We start from the raw sequence: 19,235 nt of genomic DNA, 5'->3' as shown, positions 1-19,235 counted from the left end.
GCTACCTGACTTCAAACTATACTACAAGACTACAGTAACCAAAACAGCATGCTACTGGTACCAAAACAGAGATATAGATCAATGGAACAGAACAGAGCCCTCAGAAATAACGCCGCATATCTACAACTATCTGATCTTTGACAAACCTGACAAAAACAAGCAATGGGGAAAGGATTCCCTATTTAATAAATGGTGCTGGGAAAACTGGCTAGCCATATGCAGAAAGCTGAAACTGGATCCCTTCCTTACACCTTACACAAAAATTAATTAAAAATGGATTAAAGACTTACATGTTAGACCTAAAACCATAAAAACCCTAGAAGAAAACCTAGGCAATACCATTCAGGACATAGGCATGGGCAAGGACTTCATGTCTAAAACACTAAAAGCAATGGCAACAAAAGCCAAAATTAACAAATGGGATCTAATTAAACTAAAGAGCTTCTGCACAGCAAAAGAAACCACCATCAGAGTGAACAGGCAACCTACAGAATGGGAGAAAATTTTTGCAACCTACTCATCTGACAAAGGGCTAATATCCAGAATCTACAAAGAACTCAAACAAATTTACAAGAAGAAAACAAACAACCCCATCAAAAAGTAGGCAAAGGATATGAACAGACACTTCTCAAAAGAAGACATTTATGCAGGCAAAAATCACATGAAAAAATGCTCATCATCACTGGCTATCAGAGAAATGCAAATCAAAACCACAATGAGATACCATCTCACGCCAGTTAGAATGGCAATCATTAGAAAGTCAGGAAACAACAGGTGCTGGAGAGGATGTAGAGAAATACGAACACTTTTACACTGTTGGTGGGACTGTAAACTAGTTCAACCATTGTGAAAGTCGGTGTGGCGATTCCTCAGGGATCTAGAACTAGAAATACCATTTGACCCAGCCATCCCATTACTGGGTATATACCCAAAGGATTATAAATCATGCTGCTATAAAGACATGTGCACACACATGTTTATTGCAGCACTATTCACAATAGCAAAGACTTGGAACCAACCCAAATGTCCAACAATGATAGACTGGATTAACAAAATGTGGCACATATACACCATGGAATACTATGCAGCCATAAAAAATGATGAGTTCATGTCCTTTGTAGGGACATGGATGAAGCTGGAAACTATCATTCTCAGCAAACTATCGCAAGGACAAAAAACCAAACACCGCATATTCTCACTCATAGGTGGGAACTGAACAATGAGAACACATGGACACAGGAAGGGGAACATCACACACTGGGGACTGTTGTGGGGTGGGAGGAGTGGGGAGGGATAGCATTAGGAGATATACCTAATGCTAAATGACGAGTTAATGGGTGCAGCACACCAACATGGCACATGTATACATATGTAACAAACCTGCATGTTGTGCACATGTACCCTAAAACTTAAAGTATAATAACAATAAAAAAAATTAAAAAAAAACCTAAACCAAATCTCCCCCCCTTCAAGAAGAGTACTTAATCACAGTTTGAATGATCTTGTCTTCCTCAAAATTCCTACAGTGCTGTGCCACTCACTTAGTCATTATCTTCACACTCTAGCTCACAAGAGCCATGGCCAGAGCCACAGTTCACATTTCATAAAGGAAGATAATATCTTCCTTTAGCTTTTGCCATATGATATGCATCACCTTGGATTCTGGCCCCATTCCCACAAGCACAATATCCTTAAACTTTGTAAACTGTTCTCTAAATCTAAACTATAATTATTTTACTAAAGATACTATAAATCCACTTTAATTTGGTATCTCCATTTGTTATCATTTGATATCTGCACATATATGTGATATATAATGCAAGCACCAATTTTAAATTCTATAATGAAAACAGTTATATGCTATATTTAAAATGAGGCATGACACAGACCTTAAAAATAAGAAAACTGCTATGATTAAATTTAACTCTCCATATTTGGGGTGGAAGGATCAGAATAAAAATACTTGGGTATTTGTAGAATTTAAGAATGTAAATTCTTTCCCTAAAATTCAGAGGCCAACGTGCTACAGGTGTGGCTCACAGAGCAAACATATGACTAGGAACCCTCCAACAAATGGTCACCTTAATAACAACATTCTGTAATCTTGCTGAGACTGTAACGTGCGTAACAAGGAATAGAAAGAAGCACACAATTCCTACGACAGCTTTAACACAGACCTATTAGTTCATCTCAACCAGTCTTTTCCTCTTCTGGCTTCAAAATAACCCTGACAGCAGTCAGTTATGCTTTCTATGAGCTCTCTCAGGCTTTCCAGTCCCCTATATTGATCTGGCTCTAAGCACTTAATAAGCATCTTTCTAAAAAGCTTTCCAAGTCATTTTTTAAACAGAAGCCAAGGCACAATTTATGCCATGGTTTTAGGCAAAACCTTTCACCTTTGCCAGATGTTTTAAGCACTGTTGGTTTCAGTCATTCCTCCTCATAGGACTGGATGGAAAACAAGTCTGCCCTGCTATGAAATGTGGGAGTCTTATCTCTGAAGATTTCTAATTCTCAAGTAAGACTCACATATGAAAGACAAACCTGATTATTTATTAAAGTGAGAATCCTTTATAAACACAATATGAAAGGAGAGATCTCATCAAGTCTTTTTGGTACACAGTTTTCATGATCAGTAAGACTCAGTCTAACTCAGTAGCTTCCCAAACTATTTTTGATGGTCACCCTCAGAGAGAAGTATTTTATACAGAAACCCAGGACACATAGCTACACATATACGTGTAATAAAAAAAATTCTGCTTATGACCCACTAAACTGATTTCACAATCCACTAATAGGTCACAATATGAGGTTAAAAACAAAAACAAGACTCAGGTTTCTATCTCTAGTTTACCTGGATCTCTATCATATATGTATATTATTGTATTGGGTTGGTGCAAAAGCAATCGTGCTTGTTGCCATTACTTTCAATGGCAACAAGCACGATTGCTTTTGCACCAACCTATAATTAAAAGGGCTCTCCTTTAATGCTAAATCTGAAATACTATATTCCGCACTGTCTCAGGAATTTGTCTTTGGGCTACACAGATGCTTAAGAGAAATCTGAGGGAAATATAACTACATTTAAAACCAGAAAAACTAAATAACTGCAACCCATAACATTTCAAAGACTCAGTCACTTTCACAATTCATGCACGTAAAAACCTACTTTGGTCCTCCACATTCAACTGCAGAAGCTTTCACAAACCGGATAGGTTGTAATCCCACTGGTTCAATGCTTAGAGTATTGTTTTCCACAGCCTCCAGAACAGCTGAAGCCAACTTTAAAAAAAAGAAAAAGTACTAGATGCTATACTGGCAGAAAAATATCAAAATTGTGTTCTACAGTAAACTAATTTTATAAATTATTCTTCTCCCAAGTTCCACTAGCTTGGCTTTAGCAAATGAAAAAGGAAGAAATCAGATAATTTTGGTTTGATTTATTTTATAATCCAAACACTGTTATGAATGGCAATTTACTTATGGTAAAATAACTTTCCTCATTATCTGGATGAGGATTAAAGGCATTAATTCCACTCTCTGTTCACTCCTTACCCACGATTAATATCCACAGTTAATGCCACTTCAAAATGAATATCCTAAAGCTTTATTCTGCTAAATGTATACAATATTTTTAAACATTGGTCATTTATACCACACCAATATACATTAATTAGCTGTATATTTTCTGAATTTGTATTTATGTGCACAAGAGTGAGTCTACAAAAGAATTAGCTGAATTAGCAAATATTAAATGCCCAGATGAAGATGGTAGCAACTGACACCAGATGAAACAGCAAAACCTCTTTAATCTGGCAAAGTTACTAATACTGAATGGCCTACCTGAAACCAGATACAGAGCCACAATGAACAAGACATATTCATATCAAAAGTGTGAAAAATGTTCATCTTAACTTCTCCTGATAAGTAACGTTATAATTAAATGCTTGAAAGACTTAACATAAAACTCTTAGGATTAAATTTCTTATACTTTAATTGACGGGATATTTGTAGACAAACCTTTCACATGTAAGAACAAATTAAAATTATAGCTTTAAATTTTTATACTGCCTTATTTTTCTAACGTTTTTGCATCTACTTAATCCACTTCATTTTATCCTTTTAACAATCCTGTGGCACAGGCAAAGAAGGCATTACTTTTCCTGTTTTAAAGATAAAAAAATAAGACTTTTAAATCATGTACAGATAGACACAACAAATGCCTTTAACAGAGTGTGTAGAGAACTTCCCAAATTACACTGAACCTTGGACTGCAAATCAAGAAATAAGTACTATCCCCCATACCTATTTAATACCTGGCACCAATACAGTACACATTTGAGTGTGAATGATCCTCTGCTCATATAAGAAAAGATGTTCAGTAACTGAATGCCAAGAAATTATCATGATTCTAGTATGGAATGGCAAAAATAGTAAAACATGACATTTTATAATAACTTATTTATGTAAGAGATATTAAAATATGTAATATGATTTAGTTTAAAATAAGTACAGAAACAACTATAATGAATTCCTACTAAAATAAAAAAAAATTACCTCGCTTTTTGAGAATGTTAAACATGGAAAGATATCTTCCTGGTAGATTTTGTCTAAGAAAGGACAAGTCCTGTCCATTGTGGGCTCATCCTTCCACAATCGGAACTCATTATACAAGGATAAGTCAGCCTAACAGACAAACCAAAGGAAAACACAAAAACACGTTTTAAAAAGTATAAACATAAAAACCACTTTACAAAACCAAAACTAATTTAAACATCACTGAAAAAAATGCTCTTCATTTAAAATAATAAACTGAACCACTATTGATTAGTTACATAATACCTGGTAGCAGTTTTCCTTTTTAAAAAATGACTCTCAAATAACCATTAGCCTTTTTCCAAGCATCATCCACTACCATGTTCAATAACGCTACTATTATCCTCACCCTGAGCTCCTTCTCCCATCCCCACCAAAAATGCTGGAGTTCCTCTTAAGACACAGGTGGCACACTATTCAGAATATAATAAATGATGACAAGTCTTTTCTGAAAACAATAAAAAGGTAATTTGGAACCTAATTAATTACAGTGTCTGAATAAACTGAGACTGGCTGAACTGCGAAACCTAGTTTGGGATCAAAAATGACACTAATTGTTCTACTATAACTTGAAGGCATTCCAAAAAGAATTGTCAAAATGTTATTGCATAAGCAACAGGATTAAAAAAAAGAACATGTAAAGCCTTCTAAATTACCTTAAAATACAACATTTATTTAGACATTTTTGACATATTTTTGGCATCCAGTAACTACCATCTTAGGCATCAATAATAATCCACTGCTGGCACCTGCCTTCCTATTCACTCCTCCAGCTGTCCCTCTCTTTCTCACCTCCCTAATAAATTTCCCCCAAGTATTCTTCCCCACAGATTCTCAGATTCCCTCAGTCCGGCTCAACAGCATCTGCTGGAATACAAAGTTGCACTGACATCAGCCACCCAAACTAGAGCAGTCTCCCCCATCCTACAGCTCTAAGCTGCTCTTGTCCAGAAGCACTGGATATACCGTAAATGATGCACTGACTACAGCTACAGACTGCCTCTAGGATAGCTCAATCAGATGTGCAAGTAGTCTACAAAAATGTTAACATAGAGCTGAGTGTAGCCAAGCCTTCCTACAGACTTCCTTTTAAGGTGTATAAGGGCAATCTCCATGTGAATCTTTTTTCAGCCCAATTCATAAATTCCTTGAATCAAAGCAAAAGCAACAGGATAAATAATATTAGCATATAAGCAATACTTACATTTTCAAATGCATTTTCTTTGTAAAGTTACTGAGAAAAAGGACACTTCCTCAATTCCATTTATCTTCTAAATAAGACTTTTATCTTTGTTCCTAATTCACTTACTTCCTGGCTCTGATAAGAGATGTCACATCTCCAGTTTAACTTTTAATATTAACTTCTGTTTAATATTAACTTCTCAAATGTATTTGTTCCCAACATATATTGATTTATATGAGCACACACTAATGATCTAAGTCTGTTACTCTTTAAGAAAGATGCAAATTTATCAAAAAAAAAAAAAGAAAAGAAAAAAAGAAAAAGGGCATAAACCCCAAAGCAGGTAAGTGGTATTCTAAGGAAAGATTCTAGTTTAAAGGCTGTAATTTAAACCATTTATTAAGAGCTGACTGCCAGGAACCACCGTAAGCACTTTACAAACATTTAATCCTCACAACTGTGCAAGACAGATATTATGATCACCATTTGTAACTTGCCCGAGATTGCATAGCAAGAAAGCAGTAAAGTCCGAATTCAAATCTAACTGGCTTGATCCCAAAGCCTTGCACTGGGAATGTATGTCTGCATGCATGCATATGTATTTTAAATGTTTGCAGAAGACATGTTGCTAATGTCATAACGGAGTGCCCCATCATATTTTCCTCCAGATTGTTACATATTTTTCTAAGACTTACACAGGTCAAATTTATGTAATTCCTTTGCCTAGTAAGACTTTTTGACAAGTTTTTCATGAAACATCAGAATATAACACGTACCTGAAGAGCAAAGATTATTATTTTGGAGTTATATGCTGCCTACGCACATTTTAAGGGATTTCAAAAACTGAAAATGAACCTTTACCATGTTCCATGAGAAGACACTTATAATTTTGTTAGTGTAAATAGAGGGGAAAGCTACATAATTACTTACACATACTGAGTAAGAAACACCAAAAATACAAGTTGTACCAGGCAATTAAAATTGCTATTTAAATTCCAAAGAATTAGAATTAAAGTTAGGATAAAGAAGTTTCTTAAATATTTAACAGAAACCAATGTGAATTTTGGATTTGGTTACATTCAGATTTAACCAAGTATTGAACTTCTCTCTTACCAGCATCTTTTTTATTGATAATTCGTCAAAATGCAATTCAATTAAAACAGGTTACCAACATTGGTTATTCCATTTAATAAACTCCTGGCTTCCATACAAAAATTTAACAAGCACACACATTTCTTCAAGATTAATGATGGACGTGAATTTAACAATGTAAAAGATGGCTTCTAAGAAGAAATGGGAAAGCTTCATAAATTATTGATCAATCCTCTTAGAAATGCATTCTCACAGTATACGATGATTAAAAATTTTTACTCTAAAGAGCTCAAAATATTTATATATTATTTCAGTTATCTTTATAACATATCTTTTAAAATAAGACTATTATTATTATTATTATTTTGAGACAGAGTTTCGCTCTTGTTGCCCAGGCTGGAGTGTGATGGCGCAATCTCAGCTCACCGCAACCTCCGCCTCCCAGGTTCAAGGGATTCTCCTGCCTCAGCCTCCCGAGTAGCTGGGATTATAGGCATGAGCCACCATGCCCAGCTAATTTTGTATCTTTAGTACAGACAGGGTTTCTCCATGTTGGTCAGGTTGATCTCGAACTCCCAACCTCAGGTGATCCTCCAGCCTCGGCCTCCCAAAGTGCTGACATTACAGGCATGAGCCACCATGCCCAGCCCGTTATTTCATTTTTTAATTTTTAATTGTTATGGATATATGATAATGGTAGCCTTACATAGTTGTAAGTGTCTGAATAACAGACTGGCTGAACTGTGAAACCTAATTTGGGATCAAAAATGACACTAATTGTTCTACTAGAACTTGAAATCTCACTTAGCAAAATGTATTCCAGCCTTATGTCATTGTAAGGCTACCATTATTTCTATTTTTTGTTGCTTAATTATCTAAATTAAATCTAGGACTCCCTTGCTGACATAAAATTCTTTCTCTCTGAATTTAAATAAAAGCAATGTATTGATCTTTAAGAAAATCATCTTATTTTCACATATTTCTTATATCCATACTTTGTAAGCACACTCTAGCAATAAATTTTGACTAGCCAGACCATTAAAGCCACCCACTCTCCTCTAGACAGCACATGAGAGTTTCCTCCCTTAATGAAATACTGAGATTAAGAAACTTACCAAGTTTCCAGCAGGTACTCCAAGGTCAGCCAGGTAGAAAATGGAACTGAAGAATCCCTGAAAGCAGCCAGCTCTAGATAAAGCCTCCCCCATCTTAATACTGCATATTTTGTACTAAAAATTTTGCTGGCAAAAATGGTAACTGACACCTCAATGATGAGAATTAACAAGTATCAACAGAGTCAGAGGGGACAGTCCTTGACGAGTTACCTCTTTGCAGTCTTTTACAATTGGCTGTATCACACTGAGGTCCTGATGACTGCCACTCATAGCACTGCTTGTGCTTTTATTTCTTGTATGCCCCTTTTTAAAAGGTGTCTTTCCACCTGGCAAAGGCTCCTGCGTAGGTGATGTTGGAGAACTGGACAATACAAGTGTCTTCAATGCAGCTACTTCAGCTTGAAGTACATCAATCTTGGAAAGAAATCAACATAGTCACATACATTAAATATGTTTCATGACAGATGCAGCTAAATATTAGCAATCTGGTCAAAACACTTTCAAAGATGAAAAGTAAGTTTAATTTGTATTTCCTGTGGAGTAATAAAAAGAAACTAAAATCAAGTTTTTTGATATTTCCATATGGTTTGGATTCATCTATTATTAACAATGTCAAATGAAACTGTGAAAATTACCAAAATATCTAACATTTATGTGAATTTTCAAAATCTTCAAAATATAATAGCTTATGATTAGTTGTAGAAGTTCACTCCTAAAACAGTAAAATCTAGTAACATTCAGGTGGCTTTTCTCAGTGAATTTAAAAACTAAGTATTAACATTAAAACGTGATTCTATAATCCTTTGGATAATTCATGTGATTTACAAGGCTTTAAATCATTTGGTTCTCATACAAATGGACACCAAATGTTTACTATTAATTATATCTACACAGTAGCTATTTTCTTCTATTTTTCTGTAGTTTCCAAATTGAAAACAAGCGCTACTTTACAATCAGAATAAAATCCAACAATGTTAAGGTATCTTTAAAACAGTTATCACTAATTTATTTTATACTATTAAGAGCTGCAAAAACTCACTTTTCCTTGTGCTTCTTTTAGCTGTTTTTCTGCTGTTGCCTGCTTGATATTTGCTTCTCTCACCATCTTATGAGCTTCCTGAAAAAGTTAACATCTCAAATTTTAGAAACAAAGTAGCATTTGTTTTCAAAAAGCTCTTGCCAAGTGTTTACGTTTGAAGCAAAGATACACTACAACAAGTTAGCCTGAAAATAAGTATTCAATGTCAACTATGGAAGCAGCAGTTGACAACAGAGAGACAAACTATGAGACATTAGGAACAGGTGCCTTCTTTTACGACCTATTACCACTGAGGCAGCCAAGTTGAGATCAATCATCCTGATAAATGCTTGTGTAAGGACTGTGAATGTGATGAAGGCAAACAATGACCAATATGTCAAAGCCAACTCCTTTGAAGTCAGCTTTTTATAATGTGGTCACTATATATGTTCTTATTAGTCACAGCAAAGACATACAGGAGGGACAAGTAAAAACATTAACACGCCAACGTTGCAGTTTACAGTAATGACAGCTAAGAAGCCTTAGAGCTTTCAATAAAAACATTCACAAAATTATATTATGTGACAATTTTGTGCAGAGCAACCTAAAAAGGCAAATCAGTTTACCCTTTAATAGAGTTTTAATCTTCTAGTACCACAAATATGAAACTCTAGGTATTTAATTCCTTTTTATTCATATAATGTTTATTCATGAGATATTTACTCATGTCATCTCCTTGTGAGGTACTGCTCCAGATGCTGATTACATACTGGGAAAGGACAAAGTCCCTGCTCTTAAGGAGCTTACATTCTGATTATATGTATCAATCAAATATCAGAATAAGAATTGCGGGTTTTATTCTAAATGCAATATGAAGCCTTACAGTTTTTTAAGGAAGACATGATCATTTTATTTTTAAAAGAGTATGCCCTTGTATAGAATAATCCCTGTAAGGGATTAAGAATGGACTGGAAGCATATATAGGGTGCTTGAGATTGTGCCCTGAGATTTAAGAACTTATGTTTTAGAACTTCAATTTACAATTTATCAGAGGAAGGAAGGAAATGAGCTTCAAAGATATTTAATGAATAGTTTGACAATGGCACCCTCACTAGATCTGTCAAAATGCACAGTGGTAGAATGGAAAGGTGGAAGTTCTTTACATCAGAGTTTGACTGTTTGTTTCCCATTTGTTCATTCGCTTTTACAGATTGTAACAATTGCAGTTTGTGTGTGCCCATGAATGTGAATTTGCAGCTTATATTAAACAGGAGAATCTTTACTATCAATGATTTATAGCAAAATGATATTAACCATGAAGATATTCCATGCACTATTATTCTGGCTATCTTGGCAAAGTCCTTAAGAGCTGTCAAATTTAATGAGTTAAATATTCTCCTTTAAAAAATAACAAATGTTTCAGATTTGCTGAATTTTTCTGGGACAAGTGGCTGTCAACACAAGACTATTTGGCCATGTTTTAAAAATAATAAACACAGCTAATCTGACCCTTCAAGATAAGTAACATTTTAACTTTAAATGCAAAAGTAATTCATACTATGGAGAGAATAGTTGACTACATTTTTGGAAATGGACTCTGCTTTCATTAATAGTGGATTATGCAATTTGGACCAAACCTCCAACGGAGAACGATTGGAAAAGCTAGGTAAGTTTTTTGTTTTTAAAATGTGTTTGAAGGTATCTGAGAACAAAATAGTGAAGTAAACTTAGAAGTGACGTGAAATTTTAGGTGACTTTTCCACTACAGACATAAGGGTTACAGTGAAAAGGTATAACATACATGTAATTGGAGCCCCAAAAGGAAAGATGAGCACTAGACTGGGGCAGGATCAGTTGCTAAAAAGATGACAAGCAGAATTTTTACAGAAATTTTAAAAAATTGACAAAAAACATCAAAAGGTAGACTCAAAAAAAGTTTGAAAATTTTCCATCACACTGTCCTTCCAAAGCAGAAAATGATGTAAGTATCACCTATACCAGGATCAGTAAACTTTTTTTGTAAAGAGTCAAATGCTATGTATACATATACAGCCTCAGTTGCAACTCCTCAGCTCTGCCATTGCAATGTGAAAGCAGCCATAGATAATACACAAATTAGTGTGGCTGTTTTAATAAATATTTATTAACACTGAAATATATATATATCATTTTGTTTCTCTTTTAGCATATCCAGCACCTCTCAGTTACCTTTTTTTTTTTTTTTTTTGGAGGGGAGGTGGTGAGCACACATGTGGTCTACCTTCTTAGCAAATTTGCAACATACAATATAGTCATGCTGTACATTGGGTCTTCAGAATTTATCCATCCTGCATAACTGACACTTTGTACCAATGACCAACATCTCCCATTTCTCCCACTTCCCAACCCCTGACAACCACCAGTCTACTCTGTGCTTCTATGAGCTCGACTATTTTACATTCCACATATAAGTGAGATAATGTAGCATTTGTCTGTGTCTTGCTTATTTCACTTAGCAAACTGTCCTCCAGGTTCACGCATGTTGTTGCAAAAGGCAGGATTTCCATTTTCTAAGACTGAGTAGTATTCATATACACACACATACCCCCCACATTTTCTTTATCCATTCATCAATAGACATATAACTTGTTTCCATAACTTTGCTACTGTGAATAATGCTGCAATGAACATGGAAGTACAGATAACTCATCAGGATAGCGATTTTCTTTTGGATATATATCTGGAAGTGGGATTGCTGGATCATGCAGTAGCTTTATTTTTAATTTTTTGAGGAGAAACTTCCATACTGTTTTCCATAATGGCTGTACCAATTTACATTCCCACCAATAGCGGACAAGTTCCTTTTCTCCACATCCTTGCCAACATTTACTATCTTTTGTATTTTGATAATAGCCATTCTAACCAGTGTGGGGTGCTATCTCACTGGGGAGCGACTGGCATTTACCTGATGATTACTGATGCTGGGTACCTTATCATATACTGGTTGGCCATTTGTATGTCTTCTTAGGAGAAATGTCTATTCAGGCCCCTAGCCCATCTTTTAATTGGGTTGTTTTTTGCTACTGCACACCTTATATACTTTGGATATTAACTCCTTATCAGATACATGGTTTGCAAATATGTTTTCCCATTCAGTATGCTGCTTTTTCATTTTGTTGACTGTTTTTTGCTGGGCAGAGCTTTTTAGTTTGATGCACTCCCACTTGTCCATTTTGTTTTTGTTGCCTGTGCTTTTGGTGTCACATCCAAAAAAATCACTGCCCAGACCAACCTCAAGAAGCTTTTTCCTTGTTTCTTCTGAGTTTTACAGTTTCAGGTCTTACGTGTAAGTCTTTAATCCGTTTGAATTTTTCTTTATGGTGCGAGATCAGGGTCTAATTTCATTCATTTGCATGTGGATATCCAATTTTCTCAGCAGCATTTATTGATAAGACTATCTACTCCCCACTAGGTGTCCTTAGCATCTTTGTTGAGGGTCAGCTAACCATAAATGTGTCATTTCTGGGCTCTCTATTCTCTTCTATTAGTCCACATGTCTGTTTTTATATCAGTGCCATACTGTTTTTAATTCTGTAACTTTGTCATGTACTTTGAAATCAGGAAGTGTGATGCATCCAGCTTTATTTTTCTTGCTCAAGATTACTTTGGGGCTGGGCATGGTGGCTCACACCTGTAATCCCAGCACTTTGGGAGGCTGAGGCAGGTGGATCACCTGAGGTCAGGAGTTCAAGACCAACCTGGCCAACGTGGTGAAACCCATTAATACTAAAAATACAAAAATTATCTGGGCGTGGTGGTGCACACCTTTAATCCCAGCTACGCAGGAGGCTGAGACAGGAGAAAAGCTAGAACCTAGGAGGCAGAGGTTACAGTGAACCAAGATCACACCATTGCACTCCAGCCTAGGCAACAGAGCAAGACTCCACCTCAAAAAAAAAAAAAAAAATTACTTTGGCTATTAATGTCTTTTGTAGTTCCTTATGAATTTCCTACTTCTGTAAAAAATGCCATTGGGATTTTCACAGGGATTGCATTGTATTTGTAAATCACTTGGGTAGAATAGACATTTTAACAGTATTAATTCTTCCAACCAATGAACACAAATCTCTTTCCATCTGTGTCTTAATTCCCTTCATTAACTGTATTATAATTTTCAGTATACAAGTCTTTTTGCCTCTTTGGTTAAGTTTATTCCTGAGTATTTTATTCTTTCTGATGCTTTTTGACACTGAAATCATGAGATTGTTCTCTTAAATTCCTTTTCAGGTAACTGGTTGTCCATGTATAGAAAAATCATTAATTTTTTTATCCTGCAACCCTATCAAATTCATTTATTAGTTCTAACTTTTTTGTTGTTGAATCTTTAGAATTTTCTACATTTGTAATCATGTCATCTGCACACAGAGATTGTTTTATTTCTTCCTTTCCAATTTGGTTGCCTTTTCTTTTTCTTGACTGATTGCTCTAACATTCCAGAACTGTGCTGTACAGAAATGGTGAAGAGTGGGCATCCTTGTCTTATACCAGATCTTAGAGGAAAAGCTTTCAATTTCCCCCATTATGATTGTTAGCTATGGGTTTTCCGTATATGGTCTTTATTGTCTTAAAGTAAGTTCCTACATCTATTTTGTTGAGAGTTTTAGCATAAATGAATGTGGAATTTTGTCAAATGCTTTTTCTGCTTCTATTAAGATTATAATGTATGTTACTATATCATTCTATTACTGTGGTTTATCACACTGATTGATTTGCCTATGTTGATGCATCCTTGCATCCCAGGGACAAATCCCATTTGATCATAGTGTATATAATCCTTTTAATATGTTACTGAATTTGATTTTCTAACATTTTATTAAGGGCTTCTGCACCTATGTTCATTGAGAATATTGGCCTATAGTTTTTTCCTTGTGGTACATTTACTGGCTTTGGTATTAGAGTGATAGTGGCCTCATAAAATGAATTTGGAAGTGTTCCCTCTTCTATTTTTCTAAGAGTGTAAAAAGAATTGGCACTGATTCTTCTTTGAATGTTTGGTAGAATTTACCTGTGAAGCCATCTAATCTTGGGCTTTTTTGTTTCTACTTCTTGATTCCATTTTCCGGAATTTGATTCCAGAAAACTGATTCAGTTTCTAGGAATTTATCTATTTCTTCTAGATTATCCAATTGATTGGCATGTGGTTCATAAAAGTCACTTATGATCTTTTTTATTTCTGAAGCATCCATTGTAATACCTCCTCTTTATTTCTGATTTGAGTCCTCTATTTTCTTGGTTTGTCTAGCTAAGGGTTTTTATTTTTTTCAAGAAACAAACTCAGGTTTTCTTAATATTTTCTAATATTTTCCTATTCTCTCTTTCTACTCTGATCTTTGTTATTCCCTTCCCTCTGCTAAGTTTGGACTTAGTTTGTTCTCCTTCTAATTCTTTGAGGTATAAAGTTAGGTTGTTTGAGATTGTTCTTCTTTTTTAATGTAGGCCTTTATCCCTCTTAGTACTGCTTTTTCTGCATCTCTTAAGTTTTGGTACGTTGTGTTTTCAGTTTTATTCGTCTCAAGAAACTTTTCAAGTTCCCTTTTGATTTTTTCTTTGACTCAAAGGTTGTTCAAAAGGATACCATTGTTTAGTTTCCACATATTTAAGTTTTCCTGTTTTCTTACTATTATTGATTCCTAATTGAATTCCATTGTGAGTGGAAAAGATTCTTAGAATGATTTTGATCTTCTTAAATTTGAGACTTGTTTTGTGACCTAACATGAACTATACTGGAGAATGTTTCACGTGCACCTGAGAAGAATGTATATTCTTTTGCTGTTGTGTTAAAAGTTCCATACATATCTGTTAGATCCATTTGGTTTATAGTGTTATACAGTTCTGCTGTTTCCTTATTAATTTTCTGTCTGAATAATCTACTCATTAGAGAGACTGGGGTATTGAAGTCACCTACTATTAATGTATTACTATATCAGCCTTCAGATCTGTCAGTTTGTTTTATACATTTAGGTGCTTTGATGTTGGGTGCATATATACAGTCATGCACCACATAACATTTCAGTGAACAATGGACCGCATACATGACAGTGGTCCCATAAAATTATAATACCATATTTATTTTTACTTTACTTTTTCTATGTTTAGATACATAAATATTTACCATTGTGTCACAAGTGCCTACAGTATTCAGTATAGTAACATGTTATACAGGTTTGCAGCCCAGGAGCAATAAGCAATATCATATAGCCAAGGTGTGTAATAGGCTGTACTACCTAGGTTTTACCACATCTTGGTTTGTGTAAGTATACTCTACCGATTTCTGCACAATGAAATCTATAATGACAAAATAATGATTTAAAATAGGGAAAGATGTATTTCTTACATTAGACCAATAGATGTGTGAGTTATCAGCAGTTATTAGATCTACTTTTGAAAATGGAACTTAGACCAGACCTTCATCTGGATAATAAACTGTTAAAACAAGATCTTCTAAAATAAAGTAACATATTCAATCACACTCCTCTCACTAAGTATATATAAAACATGTGTGTGTATAACTGTTTTAATGAGAATTTTTGTACCATAATAAAAATGTTAAGCATTTTTATTGTCTTACCTTTTAAAACTTGTATTTACAATGTATGTTAACATATTAGTATGTCCATTAGCAAGTGTGTGTAATTTATAAATACGCATACATGTTCATATAGAACACTACCTATATGTGCCTAGCACATAGGGAACTCTCAATAAATATTAGGTATCTTCATCATAATGGAGGCAACATGCTCAAATTTTTCTTGTACTGATCAGGTATAGGATCAAAAAGTTTGGCATCTATTGATTTAGCTAACAAATGATGGCTTGGAAGGCAACGTGCTCTATGTCCTGGAGGTAGCATCAAAAGACTTAACTGATCATCTGAGTGTGGAATGAAGAAATAAGAGGCCCCAGTGATGACTTCTTTTCCATGGTTTGAAACAAACAGAAATGCCATTTACGATTTTCACAGTAGATAAAGCAAGAGTTAGGATCATGAATATGAGTGCCTGCAATGCTCATTAGCCTCTCTGCCTCACTTTTCTTCTCAGATAAAATGATAATAATCTGCCCTATATGCATCATAGTATTATTGGGAGAAAACATACATACATGTGCAGATGGGTGAAACTAAGCAGGGCTAGCTAAATTAAATGCAAGTAGTCAGGAAATCAAAATTAACATAAATAGTTTAATATATTTGCTTTCTTACCTAATATCCGTATCACTACAAAATTTTCTTCCAGTCAGACAATACTGGAAGAAAAATCTAATGTTTCTGTATAATCTTCTATTCAGAAATGTAACAAGTCACATAGCTTCTATTCTATCTCTTTAACTTTCCACTCTTCCTATCCTTAAATTTATTCTCCTCTCATCTCTGATGACTAGCTAGCTAAATAAATAAACAGATTAGTTTTAAAATGTTCATGAAAGAAAATGACCCCAAAAAGACAGAAAAGAAGGCAAAGGGGTATGGAGCAGAAAAGGCATGGAAAGCCCTACATGTCTAAAGACATTCAGGGCAATGTTACTTGTAATGATAAAAGTTGTGTAACAGGCACTTAGTAGATTATGACTATCATTACAATTAGTGATGGTGCAGCAACATTAAAAATGTTATTTAGAAAAACACAAAATATTAAATTACAACTAGGTAAGAATATATACATACCTGAGACTGTGAAATAGATTATGAATAAATAATAACAAAAGGTGATGGAATTTCCACCCCCAAGTTTATTATAATAAAAGTTTTAAGAACAAATCTTTAGGAAAAAAAATACATATATCGTTAAATGATAATGGCATTAGCCATTCCAGTAACACATCAATGTTTTTGTTAAGGAACTTCTAAACACTCAAGGTCTTAACCCAAAGGAGACACTTTACGGCAACAGTTCTTACTCATGGAAGTACTACCCTCACCTCATCCCCAGGGGTATTTGTATGCTGTCAAAATGACCAGAGGTATTACTAGCACTTTTTTGACCAAAGCCTATTATGATGGTTAATTGTGTATGTCAACTTGACTGAATCACAGGGTGCTCGAATATGTAGTCAAACATTATCCTGAATGTTTCTGGATAAGAATAACATTCACATTGGTAGACTGAGTAAAGTAGACTGCCCTCTAGAATGTGGGTGACCCTCATCCAATCAGTTGATGGCCTGAATAGAACAAAAAAGGGTGACCCTCCCTCAAGGAAGAGATTTTTTTTCTGTCTTCAGACTCAAACTGAAACATTTGCTCTTCCCAGTTCTCAGACCTTCAAAGTTGGACTGGAAGTGCACCATCAACCCTCCTGGGCCTCCAGTTTGCTGACTCCCACTGCAGCTCCCTGGGACTTGCCAGCCTCCATAACAGCAAGAGCCAACTCTCCCTATAATAATGGGTGCCTCTGTCCTTCTCTCTCCCTCTCTGTATCTCTCTATACATGTATATGTATATAGGCTCTGTTTTTCTGGAGAACCCTGACTAAAACACCAAGGACACTAAATGTCCTACAATGTTAGTGGCACCCCTATGGAGAAACACTGCTCCAGTTAGGTAGAAATTTTTCCTGGTGGCGGGCCGGATATAAAAAGTATGCCTTCTTACAAGTAGATGTGCCTTCTAACATTTCTCAAATCATCCCATATAAGATGACTATCTCAAAGAGTTTGCCCTCTTAGTTGTACAGTCATATGTAGTTAATCTAAAGTAGCCCATAAATACTTGGCAAAATAAAAATCAATATTAAAATTTGCCTCCTTTCTTTGCACACATACATTTTTAAATAATCTGATACTGGTAGCCCATAGTTGTTTTTTATTTCTTTTCACATCATCTTAAGTTGTAAACTCTACATTGCTTAAAGATTTCTCTTTTGCTTAGAGGACTTATAAATATACATGAAGCTAAGCAAATCTTTTTCAAGATTCCCTCAAAATACAATTTTGTCAATATATAAAAGTCAAGATGTTGCTGTTGGCCAAGATGTAAATAGACCAACCTCAAATAGACTAGCTGTGAGTTCTTCCAATTCCTGTCCAAGTTGATCTCGCACTTTTGAAAGCCTCTCACATTCTTCATCTTTTAACTTCAGTTCCTAAGAGAAATTGATAATTTTATTTTGGATCTCCATAGTTTGAAGTTAGATTCAGCAGACTATATAATCTTTACTAATAAAATTATAAAATATGAATACTGTCACTTCCGACAATGTTCACATTGAAAATATTTATCTAGCACCTGCTATGTGGAAGACAATTAGGCAAGTCCAAAATTACAGAAAATCCCAACCAACGAATTAAATTTTCACATTTCTTTCATAAAATATCCAAAAATTGAAAATATATATTATATATATAAAATATATATAGTATATATTATATATAAAATATATATAATATATATTACAGGTGAAAATAAACAAAATGACTTTTTTTCCTTTAACTTTTTGCTATACATATTTATTTCCATCAAGTAAGGAATTTAATTATGCATATTTCAATAAAAATTCACTTTTTTTCATGTTTACTTTAAAAGCTATTTACTTATAGGTAACTTCATGTACCATACTGCAACTAATCTAAAATATCTATTAGGAGACTATATCCATTAAAGAGTGTAACCAGATAGAAATAATGCATATTTGCATTTAAAATCAAGAAAAATGTTACCAAAAATCACATTCTACATTTATATTCAACTCCTCACCAGGTCACATATAGATGTTTTAAAATTCCTTTATTCAGATATTAAGCATATGCAATTTTGTATACTTAAGTAGCCCTAAACTAACCTTTCAAACATAGGGGGGGAAAAAATCTAAGCTCCTTACATATTAGTCACAATTAAACATAAAATAATGAGTTAGTGGTGTTATAATTGTGGCAGTATAATCTTTTAATCCCCCAAAGATAACTCCTAAAAACCAGATATACCAACAGGAATATGAGAAGATCCCAATGAAACTAAGTAAAAGAGAATCTCCATAATTCTCAGAATATTAAGAGAATGTGGATAAACTGCTCACAATGCATGATCACCAGATGTACAAAAGCAGCAGGAAATTAAAGCTACAACAGAGGTACCCTACAAAGCAACGAAACCCAAAAATCACTAAGAAATACTCCACAAGCACAGGACTCTATCTTTGGAGAAAACTCGGAGAGCAAATCTAAGAATAAATGGAGAGAAAGGAAAAGGTTTTCA

General features: G+C 34.6%; 1 protein-coding gene across 8 annotated transcripts in view; it reads right to left on the bottom strand.

Annotated features, from left to right (window-relative positions):
• Positions 1-19,235, bottom strand: part of RAB3IP (RAB3A interacting protein) — a 66,397-nt gene that overhangs the window by 9,684 nt on the left and 37,478 nt on the right. For all 8 annotated transcript variants that reach the window (XM_055236663.2, XM_055236667.2, XM_055236666.2 and 5 more), the window contains exons 4-8: positions 18,031-18,126; positions 9,026-9,103; positions 8,197-8,400; positions 4,558-4,686; positions 3,170-3,282 (exon numbers count right to left, since the gene is read on the bottom strand). In XM_055236663.2, coding sequence (XP_055092638.1) covers positions 3,170-3,282; positions 4,558-4,686; positions 8,197-8,400; positions 9,026-9,103; positions 18,031-18,126 — 620 coding nt within the window. The remainder of the gene's footprint in view (positions 1-3,169; positions 3,283-4,557; positions 4,687-8,196; positions 8,401-9,025; positions 9,104-18,030; positions 18,127-19,235) is intronic.

Source organism: Symphalangus syndactylus, chromosome 13 (assembly GCF_028878055.3).
Source record: "Symphalangus syndactylus isolate Jambi chromosome 13, NHGRI_mSymSyn1-v2.1_pri, whole genome shotgun sequence".
In the NCBI taxonomy this organism is placed as follows: domain Eukaryota; kingdom Metazoa; phylum Chordata; class Mammalia; order Primates; family Hylobatidae; genus Symphalangus; species Symphalangus syndactylus.
The sequence above is the reverse complement of the archived record's forward strand: the minus strand, read 5'-3'. Positions and strand labels throughout refer to the sequence as shown.